A 25,761-nucleotide genomic window follows, 5' to 3' on the forward strand; every position below is an offset into this window, starting at 1 on the left:
TTTTTTACAACTTTTTGGCTTTTTAAAATTTCTATTTAGCTTTTATTAATTTATTTTTTATGTTGGTTTTAGTTTTAGTAATTTTAGTACTTAAACTTATTTTATTTCAGGTAGTTGCCAAGGCAACATTTTTAATTTTAATTTAAGTTTGTTTATTTTATTTTTAAGTGTATTTTATTTTAGCTTTATTTCAATTAATGAAAACAATTTTAAAAAGTTTTAGGTTAAGTTAACAATAACAGCACTTATTTCTTCTTACTAATATCTTAATGTCTTATGTCACATTGTATCATGGGATTACCTTCTCCATTAAGGATGCACCTTGGAATTTAGCCAAAAAGAGAATGTTTTGGAACAGCGTTCGTGTCATTAGTGCGACTATATGACGCCTTAAAATGCTGCCTACCTATGCAGCGCACTAGTTTTGGGGCCTGAGTCTTTTCCGTAATGAGGCAGAAAGGCCAAAGAAAATGAAATCTCAAAGACCAGGTTTGCACTTTACAAAAATGGCCCTCATATGCTGGTACAAGCCCCATACCAGCCCATAATCAACCCTTTCACTCCATTTCCCTCATTTAAACATTCTCCCGTTTTTCTATTTAACGGCAATTGCTCCCCTTCAGACCTCTCGCTCACTCATATAAACACCCTCATTAGGATCATTCAGGAATCTCATTTTTCCAGCTTCCCTTGACGCTCTCAAGCCTCCTTTAAAAAATGACTCATTTTAATATTCATGAACACATATATAGGAGCTTATTATTATGCATGACGGCCCAATAGGCAGATAAATGCCCTGCGATCTACAGCCGGCCTCATCTGATCATTTGCCGCTTTGTTTGCGTGCACTGGATCTCTATAAGACACTTCGACGACGCGTTTCACTTTTATCTTGCAGCACAGGTGTTTGCAATTACCAGCTTTGCCCGTCATCATGCCAAATGGAGCAGCTGTAGTCGCGTTGGAGGTTCCTTTAAATACGTCATCACGGGCAGAACAATGAAGGCTTTGTCTTGTGTTAATCATCATATTAGGCCTTGAATCCTACCTAGTGCCCTGAACATGGGTGTGAGTGCTTACAAATACAGACAGTATGCGTTGAGACGGTTGAAAAACAGCTGGAAACAATATCAGGAAATTTTCAAATTGTGACAAAGTAAATTGTAAATTTCCAAGGAAACTGTAAAATATTTTGTATAATGTATAATTAATTATATACAATACAGTTCAAAAGATGATTAAAAATAAATCAAAGTGACAGTAAAATATTTATGATTAAAATTATTATTTATATTTAAAAGAAATAAAAACAAATAAATTCAGGCTTGCTGAGTACAATAGACTTCTTTCAAAAACAACCCCAAACTTTTGAATGTATAGTTTTGCTCTGTAATATTTCATTAGGTAGAAATTGATCTTTGTAACTGTTTATGTAGAGAACTACTATAATCCTGTAATCTATCAAAAACAATAACAGTCATGGAAATTCATTGTTAAAAAAAGACTGGAAACCCTGCTGAGCTTGTTTAAGATGGTCTCAACCAGGGGTGTAACGGTTCAAATTACTCACGGTTCAGTTCTTATCACGTTTTAGAGTTGCGTTTCGGTACGGTTCGGTATGTGCTATTTTCAGGGGGAAAAGGACTATATAACAAATAAAAATAAAGAAAATAAGAACAAATAATCAAACTACAAGCAACGGTACAAAAAAATACAATAGAGCAAAGATTCAAATAAAATAAACAGGTTATTTAGGTATCTAACAGTAGTTTTCATTTACAGAAATTGAATAATTAAATGTGACCTGATCCAGCAAAATGAGTCACAGTGACCCAAATTTCAAAATTGAGATTTTGGTATCAATGGAAAGATGAGACAATAAGCTTTAAAATGAGATCCTAGTCAAAGTCATACCTTGAAAGGTTTTAAAGATATACCCATTTGAATGATGGTCGTCTGCCCTCTTTTTCCAATTGAAAACCTGAGAAAATCGCTTTTAAAGTTTTTTGCCCGTTTTTTTGTTGATATCTTTCAAAATCCATTGCATTTAAAGGGATAAACTATTTATTTTACAGCTTAATTTGACCAAAGACATTTATATATATATATATATATATATATTTTTTTTTTTTTTATTTATTTTTTTTTTTATATATATATATATATATATATATATATATATATATATATATATATATATATATATATATATATATATATATATATATATATGCTAAACCAGGCTGGGGGTGAATTGTTATGACCACGGGCGATGCACATGTGCATGTGCCGAACACGTCTTTCCGCGCTCCTGGCCAAAGGAGTTTCTTTAAAAGGCTCACGGGAAATGAAGTATACCCGGGCCTTAACCGCTCTAAATTGTAATGGACTGGAGCTCACATCGGGAGAAATGAGAACACGGGGCCACCGTGATGCGACCGCAATTTGCACTTTCACGATCAAAGTGTATGCCACTGATAAGCATTGTAAATGCAGTATTACAGTATACACATACCGATTAAACGCGCAGTTCTCCTCTCGTGCGTCCTCCTCACTGGACTTTCGTTTCGCTTTCATATAGGCTTTTATCTTTTATAGATGCCATCAATGCTTTTACCTTTCTAGATGTAATTACCGAAATCAAAACAGTCCATAAACTATAAATCCTCATGAAAACTTCAGTCTGAAGCGCTAGTCTGACAGGAAGATGGCTGGACCAATCACGTGCCTGTCAGTTGAAACGGGGCTTCCCATTGATAAAAATCAGCGTTTATGTCAGTGTGTTTACATTTCTAAGCTTTTTGATTGGTTCTATACAACGTGTAACACCATATTTGGAGAGCAGAGATAGTTACGTTTCAGGGGATACCGGGAAATGCTCATAAGTGATGAGAGGAGTTGAGAAGTTCATTTCCAGCGAATTTAGTAAAACCATGTCAAATTTAATAGCCATTTAAATACCTTTACTCAATTATCTGGACTACGAAACTTTGGGAGATTATTTTTGAAAGTCTGTTCTTTGAAATTAGCTTAAAAAAAAAAAATCTATTTTTTTTCATTGTTTTTCCACATTATCGGCCCATATCTTAAAATAGAACGTTGCGACTTCCGACTCATTTCGCCAGAGCGGGTCACAAATGTAAAATAACTCTACATATAACATTCACTGTATTTAAATAAATTAAATAAAGATTAATCATTATTAAAGTTAAAAAAAGCTATTCAGTCATTGATTTCCTTGTCTTTTGTTGTTTGATTAACATTAAAAACACAGACAGCAGGAATATTAGGCTGCTGTCACTTTAAGACATGCACTGATCCAAAACACTGACACTGATACACATGCGTTGTCTTTCTTGACTGTTATACGTTCACTTAAGACATAACCTACTATGTTTGCTAGGATACTTGCCAAGACGGGCATGTATGAATTGTCTGTTCAAGTGCAAAACTTGAAAGAGAACACAATATTTGTGCGCTGTCTGAGATGTGGCTTTGCACGCTTTGGATGAGCAACCATATTATAGATGCATCGTCAGATTTAAGATGAACCGCGGTGCAAGTACGTGCCGAACCGTGTGGAGAATGGTACGGTTTGATTTTTTTTTTTTTTTTTTTTTTTTTTTTACCGAGAACCATTACACCCCTAGTCTCAACTGGGTTTAAGTTGCTCTCTCATCTTGAGCACTAAAAGGTGCAAAAAACTGCCCTAAAACTGGTTAAAAGACCAGACTGAGACACCAATCTAAGTAGTTTTTCTGGTCTAAGTTGGTCTCCCATCCTGGCCAAGCAGGTGTTTAGAAGAAAAGCCCTCTAAAACAGGTAACAGGTCAGTCTGACCGGGCTGGGAGACCAGCTAAAATCAGTAAACCAGTTTAGGCTGGTTTAAGGGATTTTTTTTCTTTTCAGCAGGGAAGAAAACAAGACATCAAATAATTGGCACAAACAAGGCAGTAAAAGCTCCATGTGGGATTTGTGATCTAATGCCCCCCCTTGATCATTGCATACCAGCAATTTCCTGTAAATTATATTTTAAGTACATTAGCGTGAGGTCGGCCCAAATCACTTTATCACCACAGCCTTTATTTGTCCAAGTTTGACGTTGCCAATTAGATTATTGCGGCTTCATAAGCGAAAAGGAAAAACAGAAATCGCAATAAACAACTCGCCAGCGTATTTGGATCTGAAGCGTTCATAGTTAAATTATGGAGTGCGTCATGACGGATCGAATAATTTGTTTCCTGTCACAGCGCACAGTCAGATAAATGACTCGACTGATCAAGTAATGAATCAACGTTGCACAAATGAATTAACGAAACGTATAAACCTACAGACTGCCCCACGCTGCTGAGAGCTGTGCACCCGCGTAACAGCATGATGTATAATAAATGTTGAGATTAATGTCTGTTCATAAATTAAACAGTGCATTGAAATCTTTTTGGGTTTGTATAACATACTGTGTCTGTACAAAACAGCCAGGATTTGAGTTATGTTTATTAGCGGTGTCAACTGTCATTATTACTGTGTGAAATATCAAGGAATTTAACAATGAATATTTCCAGGCCTTAATGAAATTTAAACAAAGTTATGGAAATGTGAATATAAAGGAGAAACACAGACGTGTAGGCAGATTCATGTGAATTGAGCCAGCAAGTAATCGTCTGTCAACCACCCTGACCAAGGGTTATTATCATTAACTAAAACTAAAACCAAAGCCATAAAGAAAAAAAGTAAGGGATTACTCATAATGTTTCTGTAATTTAATTACAGTTAATTGAATTAAATACTGTATAGACTATAGAACAATTCTATATAAAACAATAGTGGATTTAACATCAAAATTCAACGTCTAATGTTAAAAATGTATGTTTTTAATGTAACCTTTGGTCAGTTCAGTAATAATTCATGTAATTTTATATTATTTATTTGAAAGAACTAAAAGAGCAGTTTCATGTCTGTCCTTATATTGTTCAACTTGTTGAGGTTGATATGGGATTTATAAAGTAATTAATAATAAATAATGCATTACTTTTTTAGAGAGAGTAATTTGTGCAGTAATCTAATTACACTGTTAAAGATGTAATTAGTAGCTAGTAACTAATTGCTTTTTTTTTTTCTTTTTTTTTTATATATATAAGAGTAACTTACCCAACACTGGTTACTATTTAGGTTTAATTTATCATTTCAGTTTTAGTGCAACACTTCAACTCATACTTATTTCAGTTAGTTGCCAAGGCAACATTTTTAATTTTTATTTCGTTTAAAGTGTTAGTTCACCCAAAAATGAAAATTCTGTCATTAATTACTCACCCTCGTGTCGTTCCACACCCGTAAGACCTTCATTCATCTTCAGAACACAAATTAAGATATTTTTGATAAAATCGGATGGCTCAATGAGGCCTGCATTGACAGCAAGATAATTAACACTTTCAGTGCCCAGAAAGCTACTAAAGACGTATTTAAAACAGTTCATGTGACTACAGTGGTTCAACCTTAATGTTATGTTATTTTTTGCGCAAAAAAAAAAAAATAGTGACTTTATTCAACAATATCTAGTGATGGGCGATTTCAAAACACTGCTTTATGAAGCTTTGAAGCTTTACGAGTCTTTTGTTTTGAATCAGTGGTTCGGAGCGTGTATCAAACTGCCAAAGTCACATCAACCATTGAAATTTAGAAAAACACATATGACATACCGAAGCCTTGTTTACTGAAATCACGTGACTTTGAAACATGCTCCAAACCACTGATTTGAAACAAAATATTAATGAAACTTCATGAAGCAGTGTTTTGAAATCACCATCACTAGATATTGTTGAATAAAGTCGTTATTTTGGGGTTTTTTGTGCAAAAAAAGTATTCTTGTCGCTTCATAACATTAAGGTTGAACCACTGTAGTCACATGAACTGTTTTAAATATGTCTTTAGTAGCTTTCTGGGCATCTGAAAGTGTTAATTTTCTTGCTGTCAATGCAGTCCTCACTGAGCCATCGGATTTTATGAAAAATATCTTCATTTGTGTTCTGAAGATGTAGAATGACATGAATGAGTAATTAATGACAGAATTTTCATTTTTAGGTGAACTAAACCTTTAAGTTGTAGTACTGATAGTAACTTTTTCATCTAATATTTAGATTTTATTTTATTTCAGCTTCATTTCTAATAACAAAAATAGTTTTAGTTAACATTAATAACCCTGTCCCTAGCATCTTTTTTTCACAAGAAAAGCACATTTGCATTTCCACAAAATGTTGATTTCATGTGTGTGTGTGTGTGTGTGTGTGTGTGTGTGTCTTACAGGAACTACACCATTGTAAACTTGGCCAAGGGGCAGGTGGAGGTAAAACGGATGTCGTGCCCGGGAACACGTCTGAGCTGCCAAATAAAGATGGAGAACACCCTGTGGACCGCCACTGAGGTGAGCCTCTGGGAATCAGTTTCTGCATTCTGTCCAACAGCATAGGAATGTTACCAAGGCAACAGCACTAATGGATGTACACTGCCCTCAGGTTCTCACAGTAAAGGAGACGTGTTGTAACTTAATGTTTGTTGCTCAAGTTTAGTGTGTGATAGCAAACATAATGACCGGTTTCAAACAGGTTTCCTGAACAGTTTCCTCTGCCCTAAACTCACACCATTAGTTGACACTGCCTTGTTTTTAATGCCTGTAGGCTAAGGTTTTATTCAGAAAGCATTTTAAGAGATGTGTTTGATAAGGTTTCTTCTCCTGTAGACTAGACCTTGTTTTTTAAGATATTAATACTTTTTTTCCCCCAGTAAATATGCATTAAATTGTTCAAAAGTGACAGTAAAGACATTTATAATGTTACAAAATATTCTATTTCAAATAAATGCTGTTCTTTTCAATTTTCTATTCATCAAATAATCCTGAAAAAAAGTATCAATTCCCATAATAATTCTTATAATAATCAGAAATGTTTCTTGAGCAGCAAATCATCATATCAGAATTATTTCTGAAGGATAATGTGACACTGAAGACTGGAGTAATGATGCTGAAAATTCAGCTTTGATCACAGGAATAAATTAGATTTTAAAATATATTCATGTAGAAAACAGTTATTTTAAACTGTAATAATATTTCACATTTTTACTGTATCAAACAAATGCTGCCTTGGTGAGCATAAGAAACTACTTTCAAAAACGTAAAAAAAAAAAAAAAAACTTACGGACCCAAAACGTTTTAACGGTAGTGTATTTGAAACATCTGATAGATCCCAACATCAACACATTGACCTTTAAAAAGGTTTAAAAGTGACCCATTTTGTCATTTTTAGTTTGGTTTTAAGTTGTTTAAATTAGTTTTATTTTACTTCACCTAGTAAGTTTGACTGACTTCGTTTTTCTCTTTGTATGAAGGCATGGGTATCGTTATAAATTTAATTTTGGCTCTTACTCTGATTTTAATGAACAGATTTAGTCCCTGAACAGTAATTGGATTATGGGAAAAACAGAAAAGGTCTAAAGGCATCTTTATGCTGCAACCACCGTCATTACTCCGAAATCATTTGAAATGGCACATACAGTATACCAAGAAAAGACACATGCATTTTAATGTTACACAATGGCAACATGTACAACATGACTGTAAAAAATAATAATAATTAATAATAATAATAATAATAATAAAAAGGTTCTGAATTAGAGGTGTTTCTCCATTCCCAACCCTATTTGTAAGTGAGCACAGCAAATGAATGGAGATGGTTATCTTGATACCTTGTTGATGTTTCTACAGGAACAGGAAGTCTTTATCTACAGCCTGAAAGAGATGTGTCCCTTGAGTCACCCGCAGAAAGTGCTCTCCTGTCCGGCCGTGGTAACCTGTCTCTTTTTACTGCCCGCCAGGAAAGAGGTCAGTGCCCCGACTTGCAGTCATTGTCATGTAAACTACACTTCTGCTTATCACGTTTTGATTTGTTTTCTTGGTTTAGATATTCAAAGTAAAAAAAAAAAGTACATTATACATATATGCATTATTATTTTTGATCTCAACATGACAGACAAATAATTTCTACAAAAAGTTGAGCATTTGGCTTGTATGGGAGTGTTTTGTAAATCTGGTTGATAATGGTCTTTAATTTTGGTCTTTGTTTTGGTGCCACTTTACTATATAATGTTTTTATATATAAACTTTTATATTATATTATATTATATTATATTATATTATATTATTATAAAGTATAAAGTACTTTATTAATGAATAATAATAAATAAATAATATTGCATTAAGTAGTAAGTAATATATATATTAGGGCTGTCAAAATTAATGTGTTAACTTGGGATAATTTTTTTTCAGTTCGGCTAAAACTGCTAGCTTAACTAATATAATTTTAATAGCCTACATTTTTAAAGACAAGTAAACAGTCAGTAATAAAATAAGAATAAATGATCAAATTACAAGCAATAGCACAAATAAATACAATGCAACAAAGACAAATGATATAAAGTGCTTTTTATGCAGGTAGTTAATTAATTAACTTAAGTAAGCTAATCAAATAAATAACACTGCATAGTTTTTATATCCTTTTTAAAGTTCAAGAGCAGTGAGTGATTTTTTTTTTTTCTCTTTGTTGTTTGGTTAACATTAAAAACGCAGACAGCAGCAGGATTATTAGGATGCTGTCACTTTAAGACCGAACGCACGCACCGATCATGCGTTTCCTTTCTCAACTGAAGACATAACTGACTGTTTACTAGGGTACTCACATTTTTTGACATCATTTTGAGTGAATTTGTCCATTTAAGCACAAAAAGGTATTAAAGAGAGCTCAACTTAGTATTTTTCCCGCTGTCTCAGGGCATGCGATTCGGATGTTTCGCAAAGACCTTAGACTAGTTTAAATTGTCTTTTTTCCCATCAAGCTTAATCTTATGTAAGTGGGCAGGTTTTTCTCATCTCCATCTCTAGTTGCTCTCGTGTTTGAAGTAGCTGGCGTCCAGGTGTTCCCGCTCTCCCTCTCTTCAGCAGATGTCCCAATGACATATTCAGTCCTCGTCGCTTCGCCAAACACTCTGTTATATGAGCCTGGCTCTTTTTGAAGTGCCCTCGGTTCTCACCGTTCATTCGCTGAGGATCACTGACAAACTCAATGTTAAAAGCTGTTGTGGAGATCGGGGAATGAACACGCAGCTGGTTTTGGGCTGTCAATGCAGTTTAAGGGAGGAAACGATATGGCACGTGGACAAAAATGCATGTGAAGGTGGAATAAAATACACAGAGAATAAATGTTCTGTATTGTTAGATGTTTTTTGGTTTTAGTTTGACTACGTGTGTTTGAGAAGATTCTCAGATATCCAGGTCATTTAGAAGTTAAACAGCATGACGGATCACAACAGAATTAAATGGATCTACACTAATCCCGACTACTTAATGGGTTTTAAATTAGTCTTTTTGACGTGTTTTCCAGCAAAAAATGTAGAAATCTTCAAAACAAGATATTATAATCATTTTGAAGAAATATTATATTATATTAAAAAGTATTATGTTAGTATGTTAAATATATTTGAAAGTATAAATATATAAAAAGTGTATTATTCTATTAGTCTTTTTGACAGTTTGACAGTACATGTTTTTAAACTTTATACCTAAATCAAGTGAAAAATCTCCCAGTGCATTAAGACAAACTACACTAGTATATAGAGCGATCTGAGAGCAAGTCCTAATATCTTATGCAGTGTTGCTTTCCAAGTAGGTCTTGTTTCAAGGACTTGTAGATATTTCAACTGGAAAGTCTTGAATTAATTTTGTGCGTGAACGGCCTCATATTCTGTTCAGCTAGTGATGTTTTTGTTGCTTGTGATATCTGTAAGACATCATGACATGTTTTTGATGTGTCCCACTGTATATTTAAGATGTTAAACAAATGAGTTCTTGCAGATGAAGGTTTCACAGACAGGGCTTGGATTAAGCCAGGATTAGGCCTTAGTTCAATTAGCTTTTATAAATGTGCCTTAGGAAAAAACATTACTGAATCTTGAGACAAAACAATGAAACTGACATATTTTAAGATACGTGCAAGTTACTTTCAGTTAAAACAGCTCAAACGTGCATTTTAGTCTGGGACTAGTTGGGGTATGTGTGTGATTTTTGTACACCAAATTGAACTGCAGAATGTTTAACTGTATACTGTGTTAGATGCACATGCAGACTTCTGTTACTGCTCCAGTTTAGAGGGAAAATGTGTGGGACAAAAAGACTGAAAGGATCATTTCAGCTGAGTTGAGTTGAGTTCATCCTCATGTACATTAGTTATCAATAAGGAACTGAGGCTCTCAGAAATCTTTTGTTGAAATATGCAGCATTTCAAGCTCATGGGGCATAAAACGGAATTTCCATATTTTTTTTTTTTTGACAACTTGTGATCTGACGGAAAAGTAATCTCTCAGTTTTTAACTGATAGGGAAGTGTTCTGGAACTCTAGTTGAAAATGGTCTTTATTTTTGCATTACTTTTTTTGGTGCAGCTAATGGTGGATATATTACAGACTTCTCCTTTTTAGTTTTATGTTTCATAATTTTACTTTTTATATTATATTATATTATATTATATTATATTATATTATATTATATTATATTATATTATATTAGCTTTTGTGACAAGTAAGGGTATAACAGTACACAAACATGACGGTTCGGTCCGTACCTCGGTATTGAAGTCATGGTTCAGTACGGGTTCGGTATAGCAGGGGGAGAAAACTAAACATAAAAATGCTTTTTTCTTCTTTTTTATTAAACAGTGGTTTATTGAACAAATTGTGTCTCTCTTTAAATAAATTCAATTATAATTAACATTTTCTTAAGGATAAAAAAAATCTGTCTCCGCTGTAAACTATATACAGGGAGCCGTTTCTTGCACATTACTATTAAAGGTTACGATTAAAAACAGAGCCCAAACTATTAAATTCAGTTGCTATTTAGATTTAGATTTTTAAAAAAATGTACATTGCACATAAGGCAGGTTTTGCATTAACTTCTAAATTTAATTATAATTCATTTTTGAAATATAATCATTTAATATATACTTATAATTATTAATATAATTATTATAATACATATTATAAATATATTCAATATATATTAGCTAATATATAGTGCATATATTTAGTGAAACATTTGACATTTGACTTGACATTTGATATTTTGATCTCTCTACATTGTAAAAAGCACTATATAAATACAGGTGACTTGTCTTGACTTGACTTGAAATACTCCCTCTAGAGTTATCTAGTGAACTAACATGCTGTGGACACTAAATGACTTTCCTGAGGTAAATGTTATGCTACGTGAGATATTATTCTCAAGTTGTTTTGTTGATGTCTTTCTGTGGTTAAAACACTGGTTGAGAGATTACACGCATATCTAGATCATCTGTTCTTCTTCTACTGCACTTTTTCCTGATGTGGTGGTTAGCAAACAGCATTGCATTACCACGCGCGCCCCCTTCTGGATTGGAGTGTGGATCGCCTGTGATTTGAACGTTATTTATTTATGTTATGTCTCTTGTTCAGTCTCTCCCGCAGGTGTTTGCAGGCATGTCTGATGGTCTCATAGCGGTTTATTCTCTGGTTGACGACATGCCCGTGGAGGGAGAGACCTACATCTGCTCGCACACGATCAACAAGCATCTGCTGAGGATGGACGACTTGGACCCTCGGCAGCGGCCGTACCCGGTGCGAAGCATCGTGCCCGTGTCCACCGGATCGGAGGTGTGGTACACCAACGGCCCTGGTGTGCTCGTCATCGACAGCCTCACGCTTCGACCCATCTGCCGCCTCGACCCGTATCTACCGCCGTCCTGCGTGGTGTCCATGGCATCGTCCTCCAGCTGCTGGGGCGACGAGGCCGTCTGGTGTCTGGACAATCACACCAACACGCTTCTGATGTATCACGCCGCAAGCTATCAGATCTGCGCCACATACAACTGCAGCGACGCCAATCCACTACGTGACGTTTTCCCTGTGGAAAGGCCGGCGGGGATCGTGACGCCCGTGAGTCCTGACGTAGATGTAGAGTCTCTTCCGCTCAACCTGGAACTAGTGCAGATAACGGTTACACACAGCGAGAATGCAGGAACGCAGATCTTGTGCCAGCAGGACTCGCTGGATTACTGCTCCATGACATCTTCCGGGTTCAGCTCAGAGCAGCTGGATCATATCGGGGATTTGGAGCCGGGCAGCTCGTCGGGTCTTCCTCACATCGAGCGCTCTAGTTCGGGACCCCTCAGCTCTTTGACTAGCTCCAGCAGTATGCCTTTTTCTGTTGCCGTTTCACCGGATTCAGTGCCATCCAGGAGCGCAACAGATCCAGAACTAGCGGATCAAAGCTACACACCACTGCAGCTGAAGGCCTTAAACGTCATTCCCGTCAACAGCACCATCTGGGTTCCCAGGTATGGCTAACACTTCATCACAATGGTTCTGACAAAAATTTTAAAGAATGATAATTTTCCTTGGTATTCATTATGATTAATAGAATTTAAAAATACTTTGTGTTATTTTGATGTTGTCATGCCACAAGGACAGACTTTTGAAAAATTAAATTAATACTTATATTCACTAGGAATACAATAATTTGATCAAATGTGACAGTAAAAACACTTATAATGTTACAAAAGATTTCTATTACAAATAAATGCTGTTCTTTCTTTCAAAAGTTTGGGGTCAGTAAGATTTTTTTAAAGGGCACCTAAAATGCCCCTTTTACAAGATGTAATTTAAGTCTCTGGTGTCCCCAAAATGTGTCTGTGAAGTTTGAGCTCAAAATACCCCACAGATCATTTATTATAGCTTGTCAAATTTGCCCCTATTTGGGTGTGAGCGAAAACACTCCATTTTTGTGTGTCCCTTTAAAGGTGCCCTAGAATTAAAAATTGAATTTACCTCGGCATAGTTAAATAATAAGAGTTCAGTACATGGAAATGACATACAGTGAGTCTCAAACTCCATTGTTTCCTTCTTATATAAATCTCATTTGTTTAAAAGACCTCCGAAGAACAGGCGAATCTCAACATAACACAGACTGTTACGTAACAGTCGGGATCATTAATATGTACGCCCCCAATATTTGCATATGCCAGCTCATGTTCAAGGCATTAGACAAGGGCAGCCAGTATTAACGTCTGGATCTGTGCACAGCTGAATCATCAGACTAGGTAAGCAAGCAAGAACAACAGCGAAAAATGGCAGATGGAGCAATAATAACTGACATGATCCATGATATCATGATATTTTTAGTGATATTTGTAAATTGTCTTTCTAAATGTTTCGTTAGCATGTTGCTAATGTACTGTTAAATGTGGTTAAAGTTACCATCGTTTCTTACTGTATTCACGGCGACAAGAGCTGTCGTTATTTTCATTATTAAACACTTGCAGTCTGTATAATTCATAAACACAACTTCTTTCTTTTTAAATCTCTCCAACAGTGTAGCATTAGCCCATTAGCCACGGAGCACTATCAAACTCATTCAGAATCAAATTTAAACATCCAAATAAATACAATACTCACATAATCCGATGTATGCATGCAGTATGCATGACGAACATCTTGTAAAGATCCATTTGAGGGTTATATTAGCTGTGTGAACTTTGTTTATGCAATGATAGAGTCGAGAGCTCGGGAGGGGGCGGAGAGCGCGAGCAATTAAAGGGGCCGCAGCCTGAATCGGCGCATTTCTAATTATGCCCCAAAATAGGCAGTTAAAAAAATTAATTAAAAAAAATCTATGGGGTATTTTGAGCTGAAACTTCACAGACACATTCAAGGGACACCTTAGACTAAACGTTCGATGGCACCTTTAAATGCAAATAAGCTGCTGCTCCCGCCCCCTTTCCAGAATAATGCAGAGCTTTAACAGCTCGCGCTTCGGTTGCTCAACAACAACAAAGCTGGAGAATCTCACGCAGCCAAAATAAGGATTGTCAGTAACTGTGTTCAGCCTTACATTGTTCAATCTGGAGTCGACACTGATGGAGAGACTCAGGAAGAAGTTACAACTTTTAGAATGAAACTGGACGTTTCTGAACAGTTTCATCGACTAGCATGTGCCATCATGTGAATGCAAAAAATTGACCGTCATTTGTGAAGCAGTCCGGCGTAAAATGACAGCATGGTAACAACACTCTACTACAACAACTCTTCCTCTTCTCTAAAGCAACCCAACATGACCTCGCCCATTTGTTGTTTACATTTTTTCAGGATTATTTGATGAATAGAAAGTTAAAAAGAACAGCATTTATTTTAATTAGACATCTTTTGTAACATTATAAATGTCACTTTTGATCAATTTAATGCATATTTGCTGAATAGAAGTAATAATTTCTTTATAATATAAAAGTATAAAATAATACTGACCCCAAATTCAATACAAATGCAACTGGCATAGATATAATGTGCTAATCGTAGATATAATGTGCTAATCAGTATTTTGCATGATTAGTTGATCATGTAATCATAATCTTGATTTTTTTTTTTTTTTTTTTTTTTTTATTATTAATTGTGCAACACAACTAACAAACTTTGAGCACATAGAAAACATACAAGTGTTTAGCACAGCATCTCTGCTGTTAAAGTCAGAATGATATCAAAATTGACCTTTTTTAATGCACATTACTTAAATACTTATAAATCTTAATTTTATTGTAAGCAATTCGTCCATGCATATAGTAATCTTTTGTTGTTCAATAGCCGTTTCACTCAGAAATACCTCACAGTACAGTAGTAAAATTGGTTGCATGTATTTTGTATTTCATGCTGACTATAAAACATAGAGATAGAAGAGGCATTTTAGACATATTTGGATCATCCTTTGTTGTTCTTGGATCAACATTCAGTCAGTCGCTGCCATCTGATTTTAGTGCTTGTGTTTAGCCTTTATCTCAATAGCAGTTTCTTGCCTGGGGCAGGTTGTTTTGAGCCAATCATCTGAACTTAGGGCTTAGTTTGGGCCTAAAACAACATGATTGTAGTCGAACGTGTTGAATTAGATCTGTGATTGGTTGATCGTTGTCCTCTGGTTTCAAACTATGATAAATGTTGTTCCAGGAGCGACAAAAGAACGTGTCCTGTTATTCATCAATTAAACATTTGGTTAAAGAGAGCTTAAGCACTAGATCAAGGGCAGAATGAAGTGTTATTTCAGAAGAACACATTAAAATGTCTATGTTTTATTCATGAATATAAAATGCATTATAATTTGAGTCTTCGGGGGCGTTGGACTTTATTCTCCATAACCCAAACACCACAGTATAATCAGGTCACACAGGTGCCTCATGTTGTGCTCAAAAGAAACCGAGGCGCCCGATAAGGACATTGATTAATAAAAGGACCTTCATGCTACTTATAAAGTAGGTTACATCTCTTTTATGAGCATGAGAGTTCACTATTGTATTATAGTGAATATCAGTGCACAATGTGTTCATTCATTCAAACAATAAAAGAGTAAATCGGCAGATGGTATTATTCAGTGTTCATTTTTATAAAGGGAACTATACATTCCCTTCATGGTTTTGCTCAATGTCAGCAAAACTGATTCATGTAGTCCCAATTTAAATGGATTATGTAGATGTACATTTTGCAAATGTAAGTAGATTGAATGCATTAAAATGAAGTGATCAAGAATTATTGCATTAGCTCATTTTAATTAAGCAAACTGAAACAACAAACAAAAATTATTTTATTTTATTGAAATTGCTGCAAGTTAAAAATCATAGATGACTGGAAAAGTCCATTTCAAGAATTAAAAGAAATTAGTTTTTTTTTTATATATTGTCTTAAAAGAAAACAATTGCCCAAAAACGCCTGAGAGCCCTGAGAAAATCTGAGTGGAAGAATTCATGAAAATGAACATTTAGCGGCTGTTCAACAACAGACAGAAGAAGCTGAATGTGTGTGTGATTGTGAAGTGTAAAATGTCTGATCACTGCCATACTGAAGTGGACAAAATGGCAGCGGCCGCTTTTTATTCCCTATTTGTGCATCCTCGTTTCCCTGTTTCGTTTTGCGTCCTACACTCAAAAAAAGGATACATTGGATTTACTTAACTTTATTATGTCAACAGGGTTATGTTGCATTTAATTAACATTCTTTATTTCAGTAAACGTAAGTTTATTACATAAGGTTAATTCAATGCCATTTAGTTGAATCAGGTTAACATTCTTAATTTGTCCAAAACTCAATTATTCTAAAATTAATATCAAACAAAAATTAAAATAAGTAATCCAGTTTAATTGATTAGTTTATTTAGTCAATGCAAGAACAATTTTTACAAAAGTTATCTAAGAATAATACTTTAACAAAATCTTCACCACAATGGTAACCCTCAGAAAAACACTAACATACCAATAACTCTTTTAAATACAGACATAAAAGAACATTAAACATTAACAAGTCGCACAATTTAGCGTCTTGATTAAAAAAAAAAAAAAAAATGCATAAAATAACATTTTATTTCAACATTTACTTTCCCTATCCAGCCCTGTGCCATGATGGAAAGGAGAAATCCTGTCTTGGATTAACTTAATTTATTTAAGTAAATTGAACAAGCATCAAATGTTATTTTTGGCTTACTTATTGAAACATGTTCTTTCAAAAAATAACATTTTGAGTTGAGCCAAAACGCAACTGTTTCAAGTCAGTTTAACACAATGCAATTGTTTGAATGAGAAACCTAATACAATGGTGTTAAATGAAAATGATTTTTTTTTTAAATAAACTGAACAATATAATTTTTTGAGTGTATAGCTTCTCCATCTTAGGTTGCAAGGAAAGAGGAATAGAAGCAGAGAAAAATATTTGTTCAATATGGGCTGCCCTCGACTAAAGATTTTTCTGGTCGACTAGTAGTCGTTCATTTTAAGCTATCTATAGATATAGTTTTCATGTCTGTTAGGCATGTTTACACGGAGTTTCACTTATTTTTTTGGGGCACGCTCAAGTTCACAGAGAGACACAGCAGAAAGCGCACCCTGTTTGCTTTCATTATTTTACAAAAGCACAACGTTTTGTTGTCATTATGCAATTAAAAGTAGACTCTTTACAGATTCAAAAGATGTATTCCTCTTATTTGTATGAACATGAGTATTTTAAGTGCAAGTGATCGCGCCGGCGCCTCCATGTTAGCTGTCATGCAGTAAGCGCACTATTATTCAGCTTTCACAATCCGCACAAACCTAAATTTTTTGGTTAATGTTAGAGCGAGCGGCCATGTAAAGTTGCTACTACTTACATGTTTCTGATGATAAGCCATATTTGAGGTGGATGAATGATAGGTGATCGTTTGGATGTCCTGCCCGACGTACTGTAATTACCACATAGATCAGCTGTTAACAATCTGTCTGTCACAGACTCTGTGATTTCGCCAATTCCTGTAGATTTCTTTTTTTCTTTTTTCTGCAACTTATCAAAATTTGGTCGACTAAGCCTCTTTCCGTCGACAAACGGTTAGTCAACTATTAGGGGTCAGTCCTAGTTGAAGTAAAGAAGTCTCTAATAAAAGTAGCTAATTGTGTTAGTTACTTTTTATGGAAAGTAAAGCACTTCTGTGTTTCTTTTTCTTGTCTGCGCTGGGCTTGCTTGTTTGGTTTTTTTAAAAACAAAAGTTCTATTTTTGGCAAATGTAAAGGCCGTAAATTCACTTCTGTACAGTAGAGGGCGCAGCTCAAACAAACCTTTCAGCTGTGCTGCCATTCTGGATCACAGAAGAACAGGACGCAGAAAAAGTTCGGCAAATGTAAAGTCCCTTTCACACCAGAAGTGAAATTAATAAACCTTAGGTAGAAAGAAATGCAAATTCACTTCTGTACAGTAGAGGGCGCAGCTCAAACAAACCTTTCAGCTGTGCTGCCATTCTCAACTATATTATTTTTAATTTTTAACATTACTTTTAAACTGGCTATAAATAAAGTTGTATTTATTTATTTATTTTAATTCTGCTGTGTTAATCGGTGTGATTGTGAAGTGTAAAATGAAAGTGGTGGTGTCAGCGCTCTGCTCACTTCAGGTGTTTTTATGTGTGTTCACAGGCATGGAGGAGACATCATGGTTATCGAGGTCCAAGAGCAGGCGGGGTCGCTCAGGGGTCGTGTGATAGCCGTGTTGACGCCGCCTGGAGTGCCAGAGTACGGGTACGTGTCAACGGCCAGTCACACGCACATAAATAATCACACAGTGTCCACATAAACAATTCCACACTGTTCGTGACACCGATTGCCAGTAGCAAATGAAAATCAGTGATGGATGTAGCGCTCTGCTGCCCATAAACAAGCCCAGACAGATTTTGCAGATGTCTTTCACATTTTCTTCATTGATTTTTGAGGGAAAAACTTTCAAAACACTCTTGATGAAAGCAAATCTAGTCTTATTTTTTAAATATTTAAAGCTGGAAGCATTTGCCCCAGAATACAGTAGAGTAACTGATTAAACTAAAATGTTCAAGAAATGTTTGAAAAAAGAGATGGCTACAATTAGAAGCTGTAGTTCAGTGCTTCATAAACCTGTTAAATTTCATGCACACACACACCTGCGTCACAGCAGACACACATCCCATAACAGCCCAGCGGATTCATGTGACCAAACAATCAAGTGTGTGTGCGCAACCTCATTTATACTGCTGACAAAACCCTCATAAAGATCCTTTACGAACACACACACACACGTCTCATCTGGGTCAAATGAATTGTGCTGATCCCTCAGGACACAATATATTTCTTATGCATTTTGTCTTTTTGGCAGATATCACGTTGATGAAAGAATGAGCCTCAAGAGGCGTTATGTTACAGTGATTTTACCACACTGAAGTGAAAGCAGTGGCTGCTTTTCGTTCTTTATTTGTGTATCCTCGTTTCCTCGCTTCATTTCGCTTCCCATAGCTTCTCCATCTTAGCATGCAAGCGTCACGGCAAAACAACATCAGTATCCCATCCTTATGTGGGTGGATTTTAATTAAGACATTAATAAAGCAGTATGTCGGGTTACACTTTATTTTACAGTGCCGTAGTTACATTGTAATTACTCAAAACTACATGTACTTACTATAGAGAGGGTTTGGGTTTGCTTGTAATTATGCATAATTTACTGTTATTACTATAGTAAATTGTAACCGGCACTGTAAAATAAAGTTTTACCGTATATGTAGATTAATTTAAAGTTTTTATTATCACCTTTTATACTGTGTAGAACAAACAATTTGACTATTTAAAATTAATTGACTATTATAAAAATAAATATTTTTTAAATATATATTTTAATGTTTGATATTTTTATACTGTATCAAACAAAAATGTCACTAGCACAATCTTTTTTAAATTTATATATTTATAAATATAAGGTGTGTTTATTTTAATTTTATAATTACTTTTAGCTAAATATAAAATATTTTATCTATCTTTAAATATAATTTATTTTATTTTTAATATTACTTTTTGTGTCGGACAAAAATTCCAGTAGCTATGTATAAAAACTTTATGTATTTTTTTTTTTTTAAATATGGTTTATTTTAATTCTATTTTTTTTTTTTTACTAGCTATACATAATTTTTTATTTATTTATTTATTTTTATTTATATATTTTTAAATATAAGATTTATTTATTTCATTGCTTTTAAACTAGCTTGTTTATATTTATTTTGTATTTGTTTATTTTTGTATTTGTTTTTAAATATGTAATTTATTATACACTCTAATAAATGCTGGGTTAAAAACAACCCAAGTTGGGTTAAATATTTTTTTTTTTTTTTTTTTTTTAAACAGCGTTTGTGTTGTTTGACCCAACCCGTTTTCTATTGTTTAAAAATTACTGTATTGCTCGCTTAAAATGATCCTAAAATAGGTTGGAAATTAAAAATCAGACACATAAATACTAGAGGCAACAATAATAATCAAAAGGTGAACATTTATTAATGTTTATTATTTAATTATTATTTATTAAACTTATTAATAAATGTTCATTTATTAAACATATTAATAAATGTTGATTTCCAACCTATTTTGGGTTCATTTTAAGCAAGCAATGCAGTAATTTTTAAACAATAGTTGAGTTAAATAAAACTGCCCAGCAGGTTGGGCAAACATTTAACCCAACCACTGGGTCAAAACAACCCAATTGCTGGGTTTGGCCTTTTTTTTTTAACCCAACTTGGGCTATTGTTAACCCAGTGTACATTTAAATTTTATTGAAAAAATGTTTTACAAAAACCGACTAGTAATACGTCAAATGTTTTTATGTTTATTTTTCATTTCTAAATATAAGGTTTATTTCTACTCTACAAGCATGAATGCTTGTGTCAGGTGTTTTTCACTATATAGATTTCTTCACAGGATGCACCCGTGTTTCTCCTCTGGAAGCCTCCCTTCTCCTTGTTCCTCGCGGTTCAATTAGAGAATTGATACGTCCTTCATGGCGGAGTTTGATCGGTTTCCAGGTCACATGCTGAAGGACGGAGGAATGAGAAAACAAGGAAACCATCAATTACAATATTGAAAAGCAGCCAAAATGATAAAACACACTGGTGCTGCATATATAATTCAGTTAGTCTTAATAAATGGCACATAGATTTTACATTTTCTGAAGAAACCGTGAATAGTTAAAACCAACAGTAAGAATCATCCATTCAGCTAAACCACCATTATTAGTGTGTTCTAGAGGTCTTCGTGGAGAACTTTAAGTTAGCGCTGTTGTGAAATGTTTATCATAACCTAGTCTCTGTCCCTGTCTGACTCCCGTCAGCTCTCTGCGTAAACACACATTAATCAAACAAGCGATGCTTTCAGGGCCTGTAACTGCTCCTCTATGAGACGTTCCAAGAACAGACCCACTGATACTTCTGCGAAGAGTCTGCGCTCGGTTTATTTTCAGCGTTTGCACGAAAGCGCTCGCCTCTGGTCTCACTCTCTGTCCGTCTTTCTCTCCGTCTGTCTCTCAGGACTCTCGTGGAGGCGGCGCTCGTCGCAAAGGACACCGTTGTGTGCGGCTTCCGTAAAGAAAACATGGACTGGTGCCTGGCTGTCTGGCGGAGCTGGGGAGCCCGCGAACTGGAGCTCTTCTACCAGGGATACGAGGAGCTCGGCCGCTTGGAGAGCAGCCTGAGGAAAAGGAGGTAGCTGTGTAAACGTGTGCGCGCACGTATGTGTGTGTGTGACGGAGAATCGACGTACTGTGCGGCCAATAACGACACACACACCGATACAGGTGTGTGTCATGGGTAAGGGACACACACACATACACACACACACACACACACACACTCACAACAGACTGTTGCTTTAGGTAATATAATCCTGCAGGACTCGGCCACATACACATTATATATATATATATATATAAAGACAAACAGATTGAATGCCACACGCACTAAATGCATCAACATATACATTCAGCCCTGAGCATCTGGAAGCACTCTGATATATGAGTGCATTTACATTCATGTACCCAGAATGCATCAGAATTTCTTCTGATGCATTCATAAACTTGGTGTGTGTGTGTGTGTGTGTGTGTTTAAATGCCAAGACAGAATGATGCTGGCTATCAAACTTGATCAATTTCTTCTCAAGTTAACCAGCAAACTAGATGTGCCTTTGGATGAAGAACATGCTGTGTCAGAAGTGATCAGCAATAAGAACCAATGAACTGACAGACCTATGAAACTCCGCCCACTCAGTGAGGTCACAATAGAGTGCGACAGTGCCCGCCCACTTTTCCGGCAACTGTTGCACTCTATAGGGCACGGTTTAATGTTTACTGTGAATCTCAGCGGTTATGAACGGAGTGGAATACTAGCATACCGAGTGCTTAGAGCAGTAGTATACGAGGTGTCACGTGACCTCATTGCTTTGCATGTTTAATTAATTGATCGTCAGTCTTTGAAATATATGGCTGTTTTACATTTTAAAATATCGTAATATTTGGCAGTCTAATCAAATAATGAGACAAGGTGATGTTAAAAAGCCACACTGGAAATGGAAGGTCAAGTTTAATACATTGTATTATGGGATGTGGTTTTCCACACAGTGTAGTGTACATACAGTAGTCAACATTTGAAGTGGATCAAAGAAGAAGGTTTTAGGACAACTTTGATGAAATGTTTTGATCCACTTCAAATGTTGACTTCTGTAGTACACATACTTTATGCACTGCAGAAGTAGTATGCTAGTATGCATTACCGAACACAGCCAGAGAGTGATGGCAATCTCTGATTTATAAGAAACTCTGAGAGGTTTTGATCTGTTTTGTGTGTTGAGAACACCAGCATGTCGTCATTTTGTTATTGTAAATAATATCTGGAGCATTTCATCTCTATAGAATGAATGGTATTTATTGTAGAATGTTTAAATCTCATGCTGCATGTGTAAAAAGTTGTTACTGAACTGTAAATATGCTGAACAGAATATGATAAATAAATCAACGGCATTTTATATTAAAGATACTGTGTGTGACTGATGTATTTAATGCTGCTTTGACCTGAGGAACAGATTCCCAAACTACAAACAAACATTTGCATTTAAAATAAGAGTCTTGTGTTATATAAAGGGTCATAAGGTGTGTGTTCCTATTACTGCAATGCAACAGCTTTGCATTAAATATGTTGGAAATGTAACACCTATTACCATATCTGAATTTCAGCTCCAGAGGGTTCCTCAGCACTAGTATATACACAGTGATACAAACAGTAATGATGGTATCAGTGCGAGTCTTCATCCTTTAGAAGTGAATGCAAAGTGAATTTGCAGCGCTGAAAACAGTGTCTTCTAAACATGTTAGCAACTCTTCCAGGCCTCCGCTACAACTACAGTGTTAGATGGATGGTCAAAGTAGATGTTGTTATAAACAACTGTATTACACACTGCATTAAAGGTATTATTTGAAAAAGCTTAAAGGGTTAGTTCACCCAAAAATGAAAATAATGTCATTTATTACTCACCCTCGTGTCGTTCCACACCTGTAAGACCTTCATTCATCTTCAGAACACAAATTAAGATATTTTTGTTGAAAAACGATGGCTCAGTGACATTTCCTCTCTCAAGATCCATTAATGTACTAAAAACATATTTAAATCAGTTCATGTGAGTACAGTGGTTCAGTATTAATATTATAAAGCGACAAGAATATGTTTGGTGCGCCAAAAAACAAAATAATGACTTATATAGTGATGGCCGATTTCAAAACACTGCCTCAGGAAGATTCGGAGCATTATGAATCTTTTGTGTCGAATCATGATTCGGAGCATGTGTCAAAAGGCCAAACTGCTGAAATCAAGTGACTTTGGTGCTCCGAACCGCTGATTCGACACACTGATTCATAACGCTCCGAGGCTTCATGAAGCAGTGTTTTGAAATCGGCCATAAGTCGTTATTTTGTTTTTTTGGTGCACCCAAATTATTCTCGTCGCTTTATAATATTAATATTGAACCACTGTACTCACATGAACTGATTTAAATATGTTTTTAGTACATTAATGGATCTTGAGAGAGGAAATGTCATCGCTCCCTATGCAGGCATCACTGAGCCATTGGATTTCAACTAAAATGACATTATTTTCATTTTTGGGTGGACTAACCCTTTAATGAGGGCACTCACACTCAAGCCATCCTAGATGTATATGACTTTCTTCTTTCTCATGAAAACAATCGGAGAAATATTAATAAATATCATGATGCATCCAAGCATTATAATGGCAGTATGCATTACCAAATGAATACCAAGTGAAGCGAATGCATCTGTGTAAAACAAGTTAAATATCTTCCGTATTCAAATTACGAAAAAATTCAACTGCGTCAGTTCCGTAAGTTGAATAGGGAAGGCGTAGGACATAACGTAAGCTTTTTGAACTGCAAAAGTTGAATACGGAAAGCTAGAAATTTTACATCATAACTTGTTAAATATGGATATATTTTTTTGTATATAATATAACTCCGTGTTCATCGGAAAGAAGAAAGTCATATGCACCTAGGATGGCTTGAGGGTGAGTAAAGCTTTGGGGTAATTTTCATTTGAAAGTGAACTAATCCTTTAAAAGAACCATTTTTTCTTGGAGTGAAGAATTTTTTTTTTTTTTTTTTTTTTTTTTATGGAAAGGTTCCATGAATATTAAAGGTTTTCCATGGAACAACAGATGCCAATAAAGATGTGTTCAAGCCTTTACAGAGATGAGACAGTGTTTGAATGTGCAGTAACTTGCAGTGCTGCCTCAGATTGTGAGGTTACAGTTGCTTTTACAACACTTTACTAGAAATGACTCGTGTAGTAAAACAGCCCTGAGGTCTTAACTGGCAACACATTTATTACACATTCTCACATTGGCAAGATCTGATTCTCACACACTTAATTAGCAGTATGTGTTTTTATTAATGTGAGATTAGAGTGGTAAAGGACACATATACAAAAATGTTGGATTTATGGAATAAGTGAGGTAATTCATTATTCTAAACGTAATTTCTGAAGGAGTGAATTTATATAAGCAGCAATTCACCTTGCTCCGGCATCGGCAGTTTTGGCATCCCTCCATGTCCCCAGCTCCACCAACATAATTTAGGCATTTTGCTACCATACTCTTCTTGCAAGCGTTAGTAGTCCAACTCGGGGGTATATCTAAGCTCGAGCTGAAGCTGCTTCCTCCACTGCGGACAGCAAGCCAAATACGCTTAACCTAAACGGCTTAAAGATTATATGGGCAAACAAACTTGTGAATTATACATAATTGTAACAGTGTTGACACAATGCCCGGTGATTACGTTGGTATATTTGTGATGGCGTTTTTAGAAATTTGCCCGTCGGAAGTGCAGCAGAACAAGTCCAGACAGAGCTCCTGGATTCAGATTCACTCGGCATGTTCCTACTGCTGCTATGATGATGATGATGATGATGATGATGATGATGACAGACAGGACTCTCACACACCTGGAGATTCTTCAGGAACTGAAATTACTGCAATTACAGCACGCTGACAGAACACAGCGCCTCGTGAAGGAAATGTCACTCTGGTGACTTTCATCCTGCATCGACCTAACATCTCTCTTGTGACATTCTCACTTTAGTTCATCCAAATCTCTGCAGCTTTCCGGTATTATCATGCCTGATGTGAGAAACAGATGTCCAAAACTGCTAAATGTTTTATTATATTTACATTATAAATATAGTTACATTAGCAATTGTATTATTTACAATGCCATTCAAAAGTTTGGGGTCAGAAAATTGGTTTTGAAAGAAGCCAGCATTTATTTTCCTAAAAATGCAGCAAAATAGTTAAGAATGCTGGGTTAAAAACAGACCAAGTTGGGTTAAATATGGACAAACCCAGCAGCTGGGTTAAAGGGGATCTATTATGCATCTTTTCACAAGATGTAATATAAGTCTCTTGTGTCCCCAGAATGTGTCTGTGAAGTTTTAGCTGAGCAAAAACACACTGTTTTTGTGTGTGTCCCTTTAAATGCAAATGAGCTGCTGCTCCTGGTCGGAGCTTTAATAGCTCATGCTTTGGACACTCAACAACAACAAAGCTGGAGAATCTCACGCAGCCAAACTGAGGATTGTCAGTAACGGTGTTCAGCCTTACATTGTTCAAAACATTTTGTGGCTCTTTAATGTGTCGTGACAGATTGCTGTAGCGCCTCAGCTCAAGCGGCTCCTGAACCGATCATCTCTTCTTACTAGTTAATCTATAGCATCAAATAAACATGAATGAACATGAGAAATGTTGTTTCAAATGCAGAAAGACGTCAGTACACACCATTTTTCAAGTTCAAGTCCACCGAGG

The 25,761-nt window shown here is 35.5% G+C and overlaps 1 protein-coding gene across 3 annotated transcripts in view; it reads left to right on the forward strand.

Annotated features, from left to right (window-relative positions):
- Positions 1–22,430, forward strand: part of lrrk1 (leucine-rich repeat kinase 1) — a 111,647-nt gene extending 89,217 nt beyond the window's left edge. For all 3 annotated transcript variants that reach the window (XM_048183802.1, XM_048183805.1, XM_048183804.1), the window contains 5 exons: positions 6,301–6,418; positions 7,754–7,870; positions 11,526–12,406; positions 18,038–18,139; positions 20,935–22,430. In XM_048183802.1, coding sequence (XP_048039759.1) covers positions 6,301–6,418; positions 7,754–7,870; positions 11,526–12,406; positions 18,038–18,139; positions 20,935–21,112 — 1,396 coding nt within the window. In that variant the 3' untranslated portion in view covers positions 21,113–22,430. The remainder of the gene's footprint in view (positions 1–6,300; positions 6,419–7,753; positions 7,871–11,525; positions 12,407–18,037; positions 18,140–20,934) is intronic.
- Positions 22,431–25,761: the final 3,331 nt, after the last annotated feature.

This window comes from Megalobrama amblycephala, linkage group LG3, assembly GCF_018812025.1.
Source record: "Megalobrama amblycephala isolate DHTTF-2021 linkage group LG3, ASM1881202v1, whole genome shotgun sequence".
Taxonomy (NCBI): domain Eukaryota; kingdom Metazoa; phylum Chordata; class Actinopteri; order Cypriniformes; family Xenocyprididae; genus Megalobrama; species Megalobrama amblycephala.